General features: G+C 36.8%; 1 protein-coding gene across 4 annotated transcripts in view; it reads right to left on the bottom strand.

Moving 5' to 3' along the window:
* RXFP1 (relaxin family peptide receptor 1) overlaps window positions 1-18,711 on the bottom strand; it is a 48,815-nt gene extending 30,104 nt beyond the window's left edge. For 2 of the 4 annotated variants that reach the window (XM_039700239.1, XM_039700240.1), the window contains exons 1-2: window positions 16,936-17,093; window positions 453-566 (exon numbers count right to left, since the gene is read on the bottom strand). In XM_039700239.1, the coding sequence (XP_039556173.1) occupies window positions 453-566; window positions 16,936-16,984 (163 nt within the window). In that variant the 5' untranslated portion in view covers window positions 16,985-17,093. Of the gene's footprint in view, window positions 1-410; window positions 567-16,935; window positions 17,094-18,611 lie in introns of those variants that run through there. The other 2 variants (XM_039700241.1, XM_039700242.1) reach the window with 2 other exon arrangements.
* Window positions 18,712-19,101: the final 390 nt, after the last annotated feature.

Genomic DNA, 19,101 nt, shown 5'->3' with positions numbered 1-19,101 from the left:
GGTCATAAATAATTTCTGAAAAACCTTGAAAATTCTTCTAAATTATGTTTCCTACATTAAGTCACATTAAGCTTTTCATAAACTCTGTTGGAGCGTACATCTAACTCTCCTCAGCAACGGTCTTTGATAGATCCATTTGTAGACATCAAAATGACATCTACAAACCAGTTAAAAGCAGGGGAAAAACGGGATACATGATACCATGTACAAAGAAAAATGTGGCTCATTCTTCTTTCTCTAGAAAATGGTTTGCTGGGTGGATTGATTAGCTAAAGCAGACCTGCTGCATCCTCTGCAAAACATGTAACTTTGCTACTGCTGACACTCCACAGCCCCCTGTTTGGTGTGAGCACTGCCTGGGTTTCAGTGACTACAGGTGCTAGACACGAAGCAAAGTCACAGCCACGTACCACAGTTGTCTTCATCAGCCCGATTGCCGCAGTCATCCTCACCATTGCAGTGCAGCTGTTGGGGCAAACACTTTGTGATATTCCCACATGGAAAGTAGCCCAGGGGGCACCTGGTGCCAGCTCCAGAAACATGGTCTTCCATAGAGTCACAGATGACTAAATAGGAATAGAAAAAAATATGTTTATTTTATGCTGTGTTTAAAGGTATTTGATATTATGCCTTTGTAAGTACTCATTTACATTTGAATGTGAATATCAAGCAACAAAAATGTATTAATTCATTGGACATGAAATTAAAAACAGTATATGAAGTACTTGTTAAACTTAGCAAAAATATTTTATATTGTTAGCTAATTAAAATTTCCTTTGATATAAAGCAAACAGGTAATTCCTCCCTATTCTTCCTCAGAATAAGATGAAAATGTTAATTATACAAGACAAATGATCTAAGGCTACCATTTTAAAGGATATTTTCACGATTTATTTTAACAATATACTAGATAAGCCATAGGTATTCCTGTCTCTGGAAGGGTGGTTGGAGCAACATGATCTTTAGGGTCCCTTCCAACCCAAATAATTCTAAAACATTAATTTGTGCTGAAATTTTAGATCCAGATAGATAAGCCCCTTTATACAAAGTCAGACCTATATATGTTTGATTATATTCTAATTTTAAAGAGACTTCTTGGTGTAAATGGATCAAGGATCAAATAACAAGGCAACTAAGATGAAATCCATGGCACAGTTTTGCTGAAAATTTAGTAAGATATCATGAACGGGCCAATTATGAATCCTTCAGAAGAGCTGTCAGTCTGATCCAAAAACTGTGGAGATATTGAATCAGAATATATCAGTGTGAAGTTTAGATACACAGGTGCTGTTCTGCTGAGCCCATGGTCTGTAGGAAGGAATTTCAGAGAACACAGGACTTCATTCAGGCAGCGCTGAAGGGAAAGGTAGAGGGATGCTGATAAGGGACAGCCAGGAGTCTGCCTGTCCTCTGTTCTTCAGTTCTGTGCTGCAGCAGCTGCAATCACCCACATCTGCAGATGCATCATGTCTTACCAGCCCCATCAGCGCACCTGAGGGACAAATTCTGCCATCACCATTTTTCCCCTGAAAAATCGTGACTTAACGACTGCTTTTGTAATGGATTGCAGGATGCCAAGTCAGATGTCTTGTTGTACAAGACCAACTTCATCCCAAGAGCATACAATGGAGCAAGTTTAAAATTACACTAGAATTAAATTTGTTCAGTCCATAACACCTTGGAAATGGAGAAAAGCATCATCAGGACAGAACACTTCACTTCCACAGCTCTTCACTTTCAAAGCTTCCTTAAACCTACCTAGTACCTTTCTGCAAGGGCCTGCTAATTTAATTTTTGAAGCACTTTCAAATAGGAGTATCACTTTCTTATTGGAGCTACCATTTGACTTAATGCATACTGTCACAAAAAAAACCCAAAAATCAAATACAGAATTTATTTTAAATTTCATTACAATCTTAGAGGACTTCAAATACTCTCTAAAAACTTTATTAACTATGATGTGATGCTTGTTCAGATAGTAAACTCCTAATTCCGAAATATGTAACTATTTTTCCAGGCTATTTTCAAAGACAAATTATCAATCTTTCACATAACTTTCCCAGATTAACAAGGAATGTTCTTGGACAATATCTCATTTTTTGCACTCATTTTTCTCTTAGACTAAGAGAGATCACCTGAGATTCAATCAATTACTTCAGATTCATAAAAAATCCCTTCTGGAAGAACTTTCTTCCAGTTAAGCCCTTGACAATGTTTAAAACTCTGAAAAATTTGAATGTAAGAGCTGTAGCTGCAGAAAATGGAGATAAATGTCTTTTATATGTACAGAATTATTCTTGCTGTCAGAAGCAGCCAGCATAGAAATTGTTATATTCCAGCTAACCACCACTGAATGATTTAGAAAAGTTGATTTGCTTTTTACATAACTATATAGTCTATGCAATTACTCAAAGAGCATCAGCTCCTTAAAACTTTTATGTATAGATACCAAAAATACAGCTGCATCCTAGTCACAGGGTGAATTCACATTTGTGTATTGTTGATAAATTTTTCTGCTGTTCTGTGCTTGTAATCAGAACATTATGATTAACTTGTTCTACCTAAAAAGAAGTAGCAAACTAAGCTTATGTAGGCATACTGTTAAGCAAACAGTGTTGTGTACTACTTGGTGTCTTAAGCATCTTTCTTAGCAAAAAGCTGAGCAGGCAACTGAGGCTCTCTTAAGTGCTACAATCTGAGTACCTACCAAACCATTGGTAAGAGACACCAGTACGGAAAAAAGGACCATAAATGAAAACACGCCAAACAGACAATCAAAAAACCTCTCACATTTTGTCAAGCTTTTTATCCTACATGCTAGAGACATATTTAGACTGATCTTAACCTTATGCTTAAAGGGGCTGATCTGCGTGCAATTTAAATTTCAAACAAAAGCATTTATCTTCTCACAGTACCATTCAATGGAATTTCACAGCATGTCCCAAAAATTATTAATTATTCAAATAGTATTAATCCCTGAACTAGTTAATGGATTTGCTGTTACATATTAGAAATCTGTACTTTGCCACAAAGAATAAGTCCCTCATGATTTTCAATGTTTTGAATTCTCCGTACATTTATAGCCTCAGTGTTATCTATTCCGAATCTCTGCATTATTCATTTGTGCTATGTTGGATTATTCTGGCATGTAAATATCTGCCTGGGAAAGGAGACAACACAGCTTCAAAACTCAGTAACTTCATCCCAGTTATAAAATCAGTGAAAGCACTGGTCTTTGTCCACTGACTTGTTAACATCACTTTGTTTATGCAAAAAAAGACAGAAGTTTGGACTCTGCTGATTGCAGATTTATGTATGGAAAAGCCCCCAGTTCTCTGGGGAAATATTTGGTAAAGCTGACAAAGGTAGACAGGAGATAAGACAGTAAAAACTGTTGTAAAATGCTAGACAATACTCAAACAATTATCTTTCAGTTTGAGGAAATTAAATTTTGGTCTTTTATGTGAGGAAAATGGATAAAGATAGCAATGCAACAACAACAATTAAAAATTATGGTTATTGTTTTGCAAATACAGACTTTACTGACACTGGAGTTCACCATGACAAGATAATGATCTATCACTCCATCTTTGTGATGTGGTATTAAAGTTGTTGCCTTTTCTACATTTGATTGATTTTCCACTATGAAAAAATTGAACCACTCTTCTTGTATTTGTTTGTTCTTTTTTTTAGCAGCCAAAAGAAGATGAAAAGTGATAAACCTGTGACAGACTTGCTTATCAGAAGGTTTGCTTCTACAGATACCAAGTAAAAGAGCCTCTTCCTTGTATACTTCATAGAGAAAATCTCCTGCCTTCCTGTGACATAGAGATAATTGCACACATTTCAGCTATTCTGTACCAGAAAATTTATTTTCATAACATTAAGCAAAAATATTAAAATATTTGCAATGTTCTAAGAACAAAGAGAAAATAAGTAGGTGGAAAGAAATAGATGAAGCAGCAAAACCACAAAAAAACCTCTTTCTGACTCTTGTTGTCTCAATAAAGAAAAATGTTTAACTTAGCAGCACGTTCATGATACTGCAAATTAAATGTTTCTGACTGTTGTGTATTTAGGGTCCCCTACAATCTCCCAAATTCATCTCAAATTTTCAGAAACAAAACAAGAATTTCTGTTGTGCACTTTTTAAGCTTGTCCAGACTGGCTGCTTTGAGATGCTTAAGACATCTGCGGTGAGGAAGAAAGTGGATAATTTTCCCTGCTTGTCTTTAAATATCTGACTAAGTTAATGCTGCTTTCCTTTGCTAAAGGAACAAGCATGTGTTGGGTTGTCATCTAGTAAAGATGACAGGCTTTGATGATAAGGCTTTTTACTCCGTTCATGGATGCAGAATCACTGGGGAAAGAACATGACAACCCCTCTTTAAACAGTCACGAAATGAAATCGAAAGAAGGAACGCATTTGGGAAAGCCAAGAACAAGATGTTCCCAGGACAACATGGCTTGGCTTCCAACTAAATTGATTAATTAGGCTTGCTAGTTTTGTGCATTCTTTGAAACACAGTGATTGGGTCACAAGTGCTGTTTGAGACACCAAATAAGGCACATGTGCACTATAAGAACACAGATTTAAGACTTGTAGGTTCCATAAAAGAAGTCAGGATGACTCCGTAAAGGGAACAGCTCTGGGCTGGTGGGACTGAGCCACGAGCACTGAAACCAACCAAAGGCATTACTCATTGCCTGGTACCCACTAGTCACAACAGTATCAACTCTGCTGCATATAGGTTCAAATAAAGGCATATCATAATACCAGGAAAATAGTTTTGTGTTTTCAAGAGTTTGAATAACATGAAGTCCAGTGTCACGAATCCAAAATGACTCATGAATTCCATCAGCCAAATAAGCTAACTTGTTTTTCCTCACTTTAAGTGCGTTAGCACTTCAAAATGGTTGAGGAAATCCAATTGCTTTCTGAAAAGGCTCCTTAGATGCCAAGAACTGAGGAATGATTCTGGTACTGAAGAATCCACCCTGTGTTTTATTGACGGAAAATTATTTTACCTACAAAAGCCCAAGTTCTTCAAATGCACTCATGCAAAGCCGGTGGCAATTTTCCAATCTTACATAACTTTTTTTTGTTGCTGTACTTCTGCATACAGTGGGAGATGGGCTGGAGAAAGAGAAGACTGAAAATATTCTTGCTTTGATACAGAATGTTTTGTTCTAATAAAACAGAATCAACTCAGAAAATATTGAAGTTAAAATCAATTTCACCTGTAATTTTTGTGCTAGCTTGAATACTTCAAGCTGATGGTTGATTGAAAAAGGTCCTGTTCTGCTGAATGGTATATTAAGGGCATGTGAAATGGCTTTGGAAAACCTTTAACATAACATAGAACAAGTCTCATAAGCCTATTACCTTCATTTGTGAAGATGAATCATCAGAAAAAGGTTATAAAAGTTTACAACTATGAACTACTTAACCTTACAAGATGTTTAATTAATTATTAACAAAGAACAGAAGTGACGAGTGACTGACCAACTTTGATCAGATGCATTTGAATCACCAAAAAACAGAAAAGAAGATACAACAACTTCAAAAAAGATATTTAAAAAAAATTGTTGTCTGAATTTGAACATTACAACAATATGTAGAAGTGAATGAAGAGATGGAGTTCATTCTTAGATTAATTTTCCTGGTTTTGTTCAGAATTTTCAGCTTCTTCCCTTTAAACAAGGGATTTTGGAGTATTATATGACTGAGACAAGGATAAAGTCAGTCCACTGTATTTCAGGATAGAAATAAAAAGTTAACTTCTTTATAATTTCATTTAACTAATTTTAACTTTATCAGTGAGAATCTTTTTGTTTTTTTCATTTTATAAAGATTCTCCTAAAATTTTCTTTTAGGAGAAGCTTTCTAGTGATATCTGGGAAAATGTAACAAGAATCTCCTATTACTAATGTCAATAAAACTAGCATTTAAACTGTCCATAAATAGCATATTGAAAATAGATTCCAGTTTCATACAAGAACAAAACAGAGTTTATGCACTTGTACTTTAGTGCTGTTAATGTACACACACTTGGGGTAACACCTTGGGCAAAACTTCTATACCAAAATAGACCTTGGTCTAGCGGCAATAGATTCTTTGGCATTAATCCCTGAGACAAAGTGGCTTAAAGCCTTTAAATATCTGTACAGGGCACTCACAGAAGTGTAATCAAACTGTTATCACTGCACTGCCTTTTTTGCAATTTGTGCCTCTGCTTTGGTAGTTGTCCAGCCCTGAAGTCCATAACATGTTCTAAATATATGTATTTATTGCATATGTGTTGTGTTTTTAATTTTAGGTTTGATTGGGTGCAACTGACACAGTGTCATTTATTCAGTATGACAGATTCATTTCTAAAGCACTAGAATTTTTAAAAAATATTTAGCTATTATTTTTGCAACCAGAAATACACTTTCAGTTTTATTGCATTATATTTATCTTTAGCAAACTATATTAGATGTCACTCTAGGAACAAGCAGTACTTGAACTACAGAACTAAATTTATATTTGCTTCCATTAAACACAATATCGTGCAATGGATTTTAGCAAAAATTGTGCATAGATTATGACTCTTGCACGCCAATCTGGCAATTATCTTGGATTTTCATTTCATAAAGTACCTTCATATCTTGCTGTGGATTACACAATGCTTTCATTTCAGAAGCATTTTCCAAAGCAGAAAATTTGTGCTATCTTTTTTGAAAATATCACCTCCAATCTCTCAACAACATCACTAGTTATCAGTTATGCCACAGATAATTCAGTCTAATTAATGCAGTTATAGGGTTGGAAGATCCTTGCTGTCTAAGTGCCAGATAAATCCACTCCAGGGCTGGAAACTGCCAGTAGAACAACTCAGACTGGTGACATGGCATCTTGCCAGAGGATTTGCCTTTTTTACCTTTTATTAATTTGTTGTTTTATTCTGATTGCACAGAATTAGAATAAGTGCATAAAGAACTGAAAGAGATAATTTCACTAAAAGCCCCAGTATGAAGTAAAATAAGTTAAAGCCTCACATTTTGAAGGGCTTTCTCAGAAGATAACATAACAGCATAACACCTAACAAAGACACAAATTAATGAACAGAGCCATACCTTTTTATTGCTCCACTTTCCCTTTTCTCCCTCTCCCCAAATAAACAGAATTTAAACAATATCTGACTATTATTTCTGTTTAGAAAAAGGTTCTAGCTCCATATTCTGACATGATTTTCCAATAGAAAATACATCAAAGTAAGCTTTCCTTTGTCTCTATATTTTTTGCCTCAGTGTAACTCCTCAGTTTCACTAATTTCTTTTTCACAGCAGAGCAATATCAAGTTGAAAGCTGGCTGTATGAAACACTAGGGTTTTATTCAAGTGGTGTTAGGTATTGAATAGAAATAAAGAAACCAATACAAATGTGTTAAATACACTGCACTAGTCAGTACCATCCCTCCTGGAAGGCCTGGAAAGGGAAGGGTTAAACATCAAAGTAGAGGAAACTGCTCTCCCAGGAGTTAATTCTTTCTCACAACCACTCTTGAGTGTGTTTGGCCTGGTTCTTTAAGCTCCAAAGAAAAAAGAAGTTTATTGCAAGTAATTTTTTCCCCCCCATCATTTGAAATGCAGCATTTATGAGGCAATAATTTAAACACATGTAATAAAAAACACCCAAACCAATTAAAAAAGACTTCTGAAGTTTCATATCCGGAGTGGCATTTTTGAAGTTTTGTAATCCTAGGGTAAAAGGTTTCTTCTAATGCAATATTTGCCAGATATCTTACAATTATTTTCTGTATCTTATAACATAGTAGTATGCTAATGAATGTTGTTGTTTTTTTTTTTTAAATCTGAGCAATCCAATAATTAAAAATATACTTTAGCCAAAAAAATTAAGGACAGATGTTTATAAATAAATTAGTGTGCCCCAAGCAACAATCATTCACTTCACCTAGATAACCAGCATTGTGAATTTCAATACATAAGGACAGTAATTAGAGATTACTATAAGGAAATTAATTTCTGACTTGCTGCTTGCAGCAAGTTAATCCAGTTAGCCATGCATAAAGTAAGCAAAAGTGAAACACTGACTAGTGAAAACTAAATTATTTAAATTACAAACAACAGACATTTGTAATATTTCTCTAAGTTTCCATAAACAAAAGGCAGACTTAATTGACTTCATGACACAATGTCATATACAGGAGGAAGTTTGTGTACATGTGCATTCATGCATGGAAGCAAAAAGAAATCCAGAAGATGCGACAGAAAGTACTTAAGAGAAAGCTGCAATGAGAAGCAAAGTCTTAAGAGAAAGCTACAATGAGAAAGGGGAATGAAACTAGAAAGTCAATGAACATGGAAATTACTTGCTGATATTCAGATTGTAGGATATTCTGAGAACACATTATGTTGCAAAAGAACAGAAAAGAATTACCTGGGTATCGTCAACTGTCCTCAAGGCAGAAACAACCTAAAATATAATAACCAATTGCCTAACTTTTCTGCTGTCAGAAAGGGCAAACCTGTCTTCCATTTTTTTCCTGTGAAGTATCTACACTCTCACCCCCACCCCAAAACAGAAGTTATGCAATTTATTCCAACTTTGGTATGTTGTGATGAGGAAACAACGTAGTAGAATAAGCACCTCACAGTGCTGATGATAGAAGAATAGGTTTGAGAACAGCCAGCCCAAACAGTCTGAGGAAAAGAACCTAAAGGGTGGCAGTGGGAGATTCTATTATCTCTTTCTCTGTCTTCTTTTGCTCTCTAGTCTCTTATTTTGCTACAGAGTCACTAGAGCTAAGCAAGCTGGACATCAGCCATAATTTCAGATTTCACCATTTTTCCTCTTCTCCCAAGTAGCACAATCTCAAGTAAGTCTTTAAAAAATCACCTCAGTTATGCTGTTTCTAAGACTACAGACAGAGAAAAAGTGTTTTGGGAGCCATAACATTGTATTTGAAATATGAAACATAATCTGTCTTTTTTTTCTGTTTTTATTTTTTTTTTCTCCCTTTATTGTGGTTTTAGTAAAGACTAAAAGGATTGCAATAATAGCTCTTACAATGGAACTGAGCCAGCATAATTTGAAGTGAAGCTCTGAAGCACACTCAAGTTTAATCTTGTAACAATGATAATACATTATTTCTTGGTCAGCTGGAGACAGGACTGTCTGATATATTTTATTAATTCACATACCTTTGTTACTAAGGACCATTTATAACTATTAAGAATTTAAATTGAATATAGAACTACAAGTATAGATTTTGGAGGTGGCTCTGCCCTGTGCCCTACCTGACAGAACTATTTCGTGAAAAATCAATTTGCATAATGTGCTTAAATAAATGCATTATTGTTGGATTCTGACTCATTGCTTTGATTTAAATATCACAATTTTCCCAATCTCTGCTGTATTCTACTATGAGTACACATAACTCACCACTAAAAGTTGTGACACTCCAGTTAAGTGCATAAAACAGAAATTATCTCAAGTTAATAGGATTTCTGACCTTCATCAAGTGAATAATGTTAGCTGGTTAAGCCACAGAATGTTTAGGTTGGAAAAAGTCTCTGAGATCACGTCATCCAGCTGTCTGGACCCCATGACCAGAGACATCTGACTTATTTCTTCTTCTGCAGGTTGTATCAAAATGTGCATGCAGATTAAGAGCAATAGATCTTTAAATTATAACTTATAGATTTTATGCATTTTTTAATGTACATAAAGAAATGTCACATGAGCAGCACATATTTGGATGTTTGGATATCCAAAATAGAAAATATAATAAGAAAGAGCATTCAGAAATGTGGCTCCATTTTGTATGCACTTTGGCTAAGCAACATTTTTGTGTGGATTGCTGTGGATTTAACCTTCACATAGTCTATAGTCTCTCCTTCTCTTCATTTCATGCCACTTCATCTAACGTAAAAGAGGATGGTGTCTACTCCTGACACTGTTTTCTCATTTCTCAGTGAGACCCTGCTCTGTGGAGCCAATCTAGAAACCAAGAAGCCAATCTAGTTGAATTATGATGTGAAAGCAGTGAATATGCAAATGAAATATTTAAAAAGAAAAAAATGAAAATTAAACCAAGTAGTGGTAGTAACCATGATAGAATGGAAAGATGTACAAGGTGTTTGATTTTTGCTAAACCGATTTAAGAAAAAGAAAGACCTCCTGTGACATCTAAGTCTTAGAGGTGTGGAAAAAACAACTTACCTGTTTCTGATACTGATATGTTTTTGGAAAAAGTTGAAAGTGGCTGTACTCTTTCTGCATGGTACTGAGAATACATACTGAAGAAAAATCAGGATTTATAAACACATGTTTGCAGTGCTACTTATTACAAGAAAAGAAAGCATGTGTGAAAACCAGTGTCTATAAGTTCTAGGTAAGACTACACAACAGTTGATTCACATGCACTCCAATTCCATGTTTTACATTGGAGTCCAAAAAATGAGGTTAAGAAGCATATTTTTATGGTAGATGGGCCTTCTTGAAAAAAACTTCTAAAAATGCAGATTATCTTTGTCAAGGGTATTACTATTAAGTACTTCAGACTAATCAAGACATTCAATCATGTGGCATTTAAATTCATTAATTTAGTCCTTTTCTTCACCATACACACAAATTTTGGCTTTAACTATGACATGGGCAGTTTTATTAAGTGATGCTACTCTTAGCCGATTCCAAACAAGAGCTGATCTATTCCTATCTGTTAAAAAAAACAAACCAAAACCAAAAAACAACAAAACAAACAAACAAACAAAAATACCAGGGCAAAAATATATTCCTAAGTTTAAAAATACCACTTCTACCCTCCCAAGAGCTATGCCTTTTCCCCTATGTTAAGCATGGCATTGACAATCAGGTCTGTGATGGGAGAAGTCTCTTCTCCCAGGTCAAGCCAATTATTTCTTCTGCAGAACAGAGGAGAAAGAGGTAATGTTCACCTGCTTTGACAGATTTGTACATGTCTTTGAGCCTCAGTGACTGCACACTCTCCCACTCCTAGTGCCATATTGACACTTGCTCTTCTCTGAAGGAAGAACTGACTTGACTCAGACAAACCATTTTGACCAAATAAAGCCTTACGATTGCTACAGAACAGGCGGGTGGAACACAACGAGCTGTGCTCTAGAGGATGGGGTGATTTAACATCCTCTCTGGATAAGCTCTGCTAAGTCATCTCACATGCACAGATCCCTCAGGATCAGGGTCACTGCTGCTGGGCTCTTCGTCCCACTGCCTGCCCACCCTCACACCTGGACAAGAATTCAACCTGTGCTCCCAGGGCTGCATCTCCCCACCAGGCCACAGCTGATGGCTCCTTAGACTCGTTCAAACTCTTCTTTTCCCATCAGTCTTTCTTCCTGGTGTATTTGTCCTGCCCTGTCACACCAGTCAGCTGCATGCTGCACCCCTTATGAGCATTGGGGGAGACACAGTAGGGAGTGAGCACAAGACTCTGCATTAACTCTTTGCTTATACACAGCCACTTTATGTGCAACATCCGTTATTAGCAAATATAATCTACATTATATGATATTATTCAGATATTATATATCTGAATTCAAACTCAAGATATTTATATTTCATACATTTCTGATAACACACCTCCATATATTACTAAAGGCATTTTATCTATGCATTGATTAGTCTTCTAGTGCATTAGTGGCATCTTGCTCTTTAGTCTACAGTTTAACTACTTAGAAGCTACAATATTAAGTTCCTAATGAGTTCCTCATACTGCTACAATAATTAGATTTACCACTTTTAAGTCTTCAGAGCTTACTTAGATTACAGTTTAAAAAATGATACTATTGCCCAGATGGGGAGCTGAGACATTAACATATGCATGGTAAGGGTTTCTGCTAATTTGAGGTTTTTACTTTCTGAATCACTCAGTGTCACAGACTACCTGGAGCACAGCTTTTACAGATGTTACTGGGAACCATGCAATGAACACTGCCACATCAGGATGATCAAACCAAAACCCTCAGGAAATCTGCTATATAATTATTATCCATTTGTAAGGCTTTTAGAGCAAAAAATAGGAAAAGTTTTCTACAGCAGAGTTCAGTTGCTTTCATGAAATGGGCTTCATTTTGTAATCCCCAGCCTTGTCTACATTTTATCTTAATCTTCTGCAGCAAATGAAGAAGGGATCACACAGGCAACGTAATGCACCATAATTTTTGATTCACCCTTTTAATGCAGAACACAAAGCATGTGTTTTTGTGGAGTTATAACACGAAGAAAAAACAGTATGGGCACATAGCACAAATTAAGATTGTGTCCTTTACCTAAATTCCTAAGCACCAAGTTTACAAAATTAATAGCTTTCTCTGACATAGGTAACATTTACTATTAGAAGAGGAAATCAGTTTCCCTTCAGCATTTTATAACAGGGCACCAGGCTGCATCACTAGTTCAGATTCTTTAGCTCTCCAGACCTTTGTTTTTTGAGAGGGTAGAGTGATCTGGCACTGCTGATTACCAGCCTCTGAGCAGAGGTGCTACTCAGGAGGAGATATTTTGAAAGAAGTCCATAAGCCACAAGGACAATCTTGGGCTTTGTTCTGGCTTTGTAATACAGAGCTCACCCTACCAAGCACAGCTTCTTTTTCTGCTCAGGCTCAATCCAGCTGCTTCACTCCCATGCCTTCTTGTCTGATCACTACCTGCTTCCCATCATCTCATCCCTTTCTTTCTGTACAGAATCCTGGTTCTGATCTCACCATCCTCTGACTTCATTCTTCAGATGTTCACTCCTCTCTCTCAGAACTCCCTGTCCTTCTCCTTTAATTAACTTTCTGCTCCCTGCTGGCTCCCTCTCTCACATCCCTTTCCTCAGTCTCCGCTCAGGACTAATAGTCCTCCTGATTTCCATTTTCCCTTTCTAAGTAGCATTAGTCTTTCCCCTCAGCTCTCTGTTCCATTGTCCCATCTACCTGTCCCTTTTGTCTCTGCTTTCATTGTCCTTTTCCAGTTCTTCCCAATACATTTTCACCTCTTCTGTCTTTCAGACACAACAATTATGACTTCCTGATCCTCTCAGCCTCCTGTGCCTCCCAGCCCTGCACCAGCCATTTAAAAGTCTGATTTGACAGCTTCAAAGTCATGGCACTCAAGAGAAAATGCATGCTGAGATGGCTGGTGACAGATCCTCTGAGTGTCACACTGGTCTCCAGCAGCAAGTAACATCTATTAGAAAAGGTGATTTTTACTTTGCTGCAACCAGGCTTGAGCAGCCTCATCAGCTCTAGTGAGATGGCCTGTCAGAGGATTGTCTTTCAGCACAGTGATATTGTAGAGGGATACTTCAAAAGTCCCGTTTGAGAAAATGCTTTGCTTAATACAAGATTATCCAGATTGAGCAATGTAGGCAAAGTACCAATTCCTCATATTCAGAAAAAAATTTGGAAAAGTTTTTCTTGTCTTCTTGCTCAAGGTCCACAGATTGCACATAAAATTTCAGAGCAAATTGTTCAAGTCTGGTACAATTGCTATAAACAGTCAAGTTTTCAACTTGGGTAGCTCCTCGGGCTGTTAACAAAGGGGTGAAAACATTCTTGCCCAAGCAGGATCTAACTTTCAAAGCTTCAGTTTACCATTGTGTAAAATTGTCACTATCCTTTAACTGATACTAGAGTAAATTTTCCTCAGGAAATCTAGCTTGAATCCCTGATTTTCTGTAAATACATTGATTTTCATGTTATGCACATGTACATTCACAAGATGCACATTGTTCTAACTACAGGAAAGCCAGACAGATTAATGCCCAAGTTAAATGAAAGAAATAACCAAATATTACTATTACACAATGATTATTTGAGCTTGTGCAAAGGCTGAAGTAATTTCACTTTCCTATTTACAAATCTGTAAGGAATCTTAAAATATGTTACAAACTATGTAAACAGGAGCACAATCATAAACTTGCAATTTTCTGAAGGATTCAGGATTGTCTCTTTCCCACATTTGACAGAAAGCATTTGGTATAAAAGATCTTGGCCTTGAAAACAGCTGTCACCTGCATGAAGTACCAGAAGAAGTAATGAGATTCAGATGGTTTAAAGAAAGTTGTCCTTGGCATTTTAAAGTGAGGGTAAAGGATGGAAAAAATATGAGGGGGGAAAAGAAAGAGGAGGCTAAAGGAGCTGGAGGTACAGGCAGAAATAGGATTGGAAGCAGCAGGTAGAGGCACAGAGCATAAAGGGTTAAAATTATAAGAGTTGTAATTGTTTTTCACAAGGAGCCTGCCAAATCCCTTTTGGAACTCACTTTGAATACTTTTCAATAATAATGTTCTTCTGTTTTGCTTAATGATTGATAAATGGATTGTTTGAGATGCTGTCACTTAGCCAAGGTCCAGGAGGATAAAATAGCTTTTTGTCCCCAGAAAGCCAATCAAAGGGACTCTGGGGCACTACAGTGGCTGCAGCAGTTACAGCTGAGTATTTTGCTAAGAGAAAAGATGCAGCAGCAGCCAGTGCAATGCCAGCCACACACCTGAAGTGACCTGCTAGCTTTGCCGTGGGGGTGACCCACCCAGGCAGAAGTTCACCCTGGCTACACATCCAGCACCACCAGTTCCACAGCTGCAGTCTGAATTTACTTATCTCCATAATCACTGCTGTTCTGTGGAGAAAAACCATGATATTGATGCTGCTTTGTTTTCATAGAAAGCTCTGCCCGGGATAGTGAATTCCACTTGGGAAGATAGTCAGGCAGTTGCCAGTATTTACAAAGCTCAATTTCTTGAATTAATTTGATTATTTAGATTTTGGAGGGAAAGGTTTTTCTTACATAAAAAAAAAAGATTTAATGAAGAGTCTCAAGGAAGGGAGTAAAAACAGTGATTGGACTTCAGCTGTTGAATGGAAAACTAAAGAGACACAGCCTGAATGAATCCAGGTAAATCAAACCAGTAGCTTTTGTGCAATATATACTCCTCATTTTACTTTTTAAAGAATTAGAAGGGTCTGTGACTTTGTAGAAATTAAAAAAAAATACCAGCACCTAACATAAAAAACTTCACAACAAAATGCAGCTGAACTTGCAGCCATCCACAGACACACACAAAAAAAATCCAATTTCTATGGACAGCTATCCTTATTCCAGGAATGTTTAATACCAGCTAGCCTAAAGGCTTGAGCAGAGCTGATGTTTATTGAGCAGACGAAATCAGTCAGCTTATAGGTGTGGTTATCATTTGCATTGCTGACTAAAACTCTGAAAGGCAGTGAAGCTGTGAACTGTGCATTGGGCAAGGTGAAGAGATGTGACACTAAACAGGAGCTAATTTGGGTGCAAAACAGGGCACTAACAGGTGCCAGAGACTCCAGGCATGAATGTGTTTTAATCTATGAACTCACTCATCACTTTAACAAATCTAGATGAACCACGTGGTTTTCCTATAATACACTATATATATGGTGTATAAACCATAAAAGGTAATGGCCATGATATCTAGAAGGCTTGTAGTCATTTACAGTCCTAATTTTCTATCTTATTTTGCTGTATGCTTAATATATTCCAATATGTTTCATAAACTCCATAGCAGAGATGAATTTGACAGCAGAAATTATAGCAACAATTTGGACATATTTTATGAATGTTTCTATGTTTTAATGTTTTGGCATAGAAAACAGTAATGTGAAAGGCTTAATTTGTTGAAAACACTTAGCCTTTATTCTGCATAACTGGAAGTACTACTTTAAATATTGAATTATAGCTTACAGAAATGCAGGTGCAAAAGAAACCAGACCTTGCTCACAGGTTTGATACAATGTCATTACTGTTGCTTTCTTAATTCCAAATACATTAATATTGCTGGTTTTTTCATGCATGCGGCTTGCAAGTATGTATTCCTTTAAACCGTACAGGAATTGCTTAGAGGTTTTCCACTGATTTAACTGAGTTTTGCAGCTAGAAAAAGAGCTGTGTATGGAGCTCTATTTCTCAAACTCCTAGTGGGGGCAATACCCCTTACAAACCCTATCTTAAGCAGCATCCTATGAACACATGAACCCAAAATTATTTCATTTAAAAACAGGAAAGAGAACAAGCTGTTGCACAATACAAAAGATGACAGAATTTGACCTTTTGCTCCTATTATTTAAACTGTTCATATTTTAAAGAGCAGCTATTTTCATCTACGCAATTAATGAAACACTATTTTAGTATTGGCATTGTGCAACAGAAAGAAATTTATAATAATTACAACTAAAGAAAATGATAATCATTAGGAACTTGCAGCATATAGATCAGCATCAGCAACTTCACGGGGACAGCTTTGCCAAGTCATAAGAAGCACTTACAAACAGGGTACTCAAATGAAATGAAGAAAACACAGCTAAAGTAAGGATCATGTCTGGTGTAACTCACATCACACTGAAGTGATTTGCATCTGAAGGAAACTAAAATTGAATTCAGTCTCCCTCTTGCATGTTATACTGGCTATAATGCTAAAAATTCCCATTACCTGAATACATTTTGCCCTCTGAGAACTACCTATACTAGACCCCTAGTAGAACTAGCACAGTATCACTTCAAACTACTGAACTGAGTCTAAAATGCGGATTTCATGGCATCTGAGTTAAGTCACTTCTGCAGGTACCTTCAATAAATATTTACAGCAAGTATTTATGCAATGTTTAAGCTCTTTCTCATTTTTATATTTCAGCTCATAACTAATAATAGTAACACTCAAGACATTACATGCAAAAAACATCTGATCCTGACATGTAGCTAGTAACCTTGAGAGACTGCATTACACTTCGATTCTATTGCAAAATAATTGATGTGAAGAAATGTAAAATAACACTGTGACACCAGGGTTTTTAAAAGAAATCCACTCCTGAAGTTTATCAGCTCTCTGCTTTGCAAGGTTCAAAACAAGAAAGGAAGCCAGGGACACTTACCCTTGGTACCAATAAGCAAGAGCATGTAGAAGCAGCAGTTGGGTGTCATATCTGTCCTTCAGCAATTCAGTGAATAAAGTCAGTGAATGTTGTCCTCCGAACTGCACACCAGCCGGAGTGCTGCACGCACAGTCTGCCTCTGAGAGCCCTCAGCAGTGTGTGAGGAGAGCTCCCTTCTCTCCCTGCCTTCCTCCCTGCTCGCCTTTGCTCTAGGTCTCCCTCTCTCCCCCTCTCTGGCACACAGGCACATGAAAGTTTCCAGGATCACACTGTCTCCTGGTCTCTGCCTTGCAGGCTGGGATGTGCTCTGTGGCAGGCAAAGGCTGGGCTGTGAGCACGGACACGGCTCTGCCCCAAGGAAAGCTGCTGCAGCACAAAACACAGCCAGGTCCCAAGAGCTGTCAGCAATAGTCCAGTCGTTCTTCCTTCTCTTTTTTCCCTCTTCCTAAAATTGCAATGCTGCAAGAGGTCTGAGAAGCTCAGTATTATTTAGTGAAATCTGTTTGAAACCAAATGTTTTCTGTAGTTTAGATAAAAACTGGAGCTTTTTCAACTAAGGGGAAGTGAAATTTATAAATACAGTCCCTTTGTAACAATCCAGACACTCACTGAAATATAGAAAAATGCACAGTGTAATTTATTTCCAGTATCAGCATGTCACTACTTTTACACACTAACTACTCTTCATGACTAACACTAAGGAAAACAATCTGAAAGAACAAAGAGGAGTGTTCAAAACTAATACTCTTTATGAGGAAAAGTTTTTTCACAGATTTATGTCTTACTTGAACACTTTGAGACCTATTCCTATCTGGCCCTTGATTTTACTGTCACCAGTAGATCATGGTATTCCCCATTACATAAACAGTCTCACAGTTAAAATCTGTTTTATGATGTGAAGGCTAACATTTAGCAGCACAGCAAGACAAGCTTCAAAACAAGTTGGTCAGTTGAGATGAACTTGAGAGAGGAGTTAAATTTTATGTGGACTCAAAGAGTTTCAGACTTTAAGTTTTTATTTTTTTTTTTTTCCAAAAAACCAGCTTGTCAGGATGCCAATGGTCAGAAAGCACTGGTAACCTGTGAGCAATTATGTCAGGTACTGAAGGAAAAGCTTCTCTGACTAAAGAAATATGTGCATACAAGAACACATCCACAAAATGGTGAATTAAAAACATTAGAAAAACCTCTATCACAGTCGAAATCTAAGCCCACATTGTTGCTATGGCAAAGATGTCTACAAAATAGGCATTATGAACTGCCAGCCTCTCAGTTTCTGATATAAAAGAATACAGAACAGAGAGGGGTTTACAAAAGGTTGTTGTCTATGGAAACCTCAAGAAATACTTTGACATCTACTATAACAAACAGCACCAGTAATAGGCTATATACAGGCAAAAATGGATCAAAAGGATTAGACAACCATAAAACATTTCTTTCATAGGTGGGGACTAGCTTTTGAGCATATAAATTAAGATCACACTTGTTTCAAACAACTGTTTAAGAGTTAATCTAACTCCTATATACTCTAGGGCTAATGTCTCAGCTGACAACTCTTCCAAGGCGATAAAATAGAAGAAGCTGAACCAAGCAAGTGAATAAAAAGTGAAATATTCTTTCAATGAAAAGTAAAATAAAAGCTTTACCTCTTCAGTGCAGGGTGAGACAGAACTTACATTATAAATAAAGGATTTTCTTTCTTGTATAGTTTCCTCTGTAGCTTTCTGCTCCTGATCTAGTCATAATTACTTGAGATGTGTAAGAACCATAAACGTGTTTGGAATAGATCCTTTCACCCGATAATGTAATAAATCAAGCCAGCTGCTTCTTTAAAAAGCAGTCTGACCCACTACAAAAGTTGAAGATATTCTACCTCAGAGTAAACAGGGAAAACCCCCAAATGTGGTACATACCACTCATAGATATTTTCTGAAGCTCAGCCCCAGTGGGAGTTGTCACTTTTCAGCCTTCCTCTTTTTTAAGGACCTTTAGCAAGGATACTCATTAAAGTTAATTTTGGTGCAAATAAACACTTGCTTTATGGAAAATCCACTGAGATCTTCCCTCTTCTAAACTTCTTACACATTCATAATACCACAAACAGAAGCAGCAGCAGTTTCCAGCCCATTCTCTCAGTATAATTATATTTAAATCAAGTAGCTAGAG

Source organism: Passer montanus, unplaced genomic scaffold (assembly GCF_014805655.1).
Source record: "Passer montanus isolate IOZ18808 unplaced genomic scaffold, ASM1480565v1 scaffold14, whole genome shotgun sequence".
NCBI lineage: Eukaryota > Metazoa > Chordata > Aves > Passeriformes > Passeridae > Passer > Passer montanus.
Note: the sequence above shows the minus strand (reverse complement) of the source record. Positions and strands in the feature narration are given on the sequence as shown.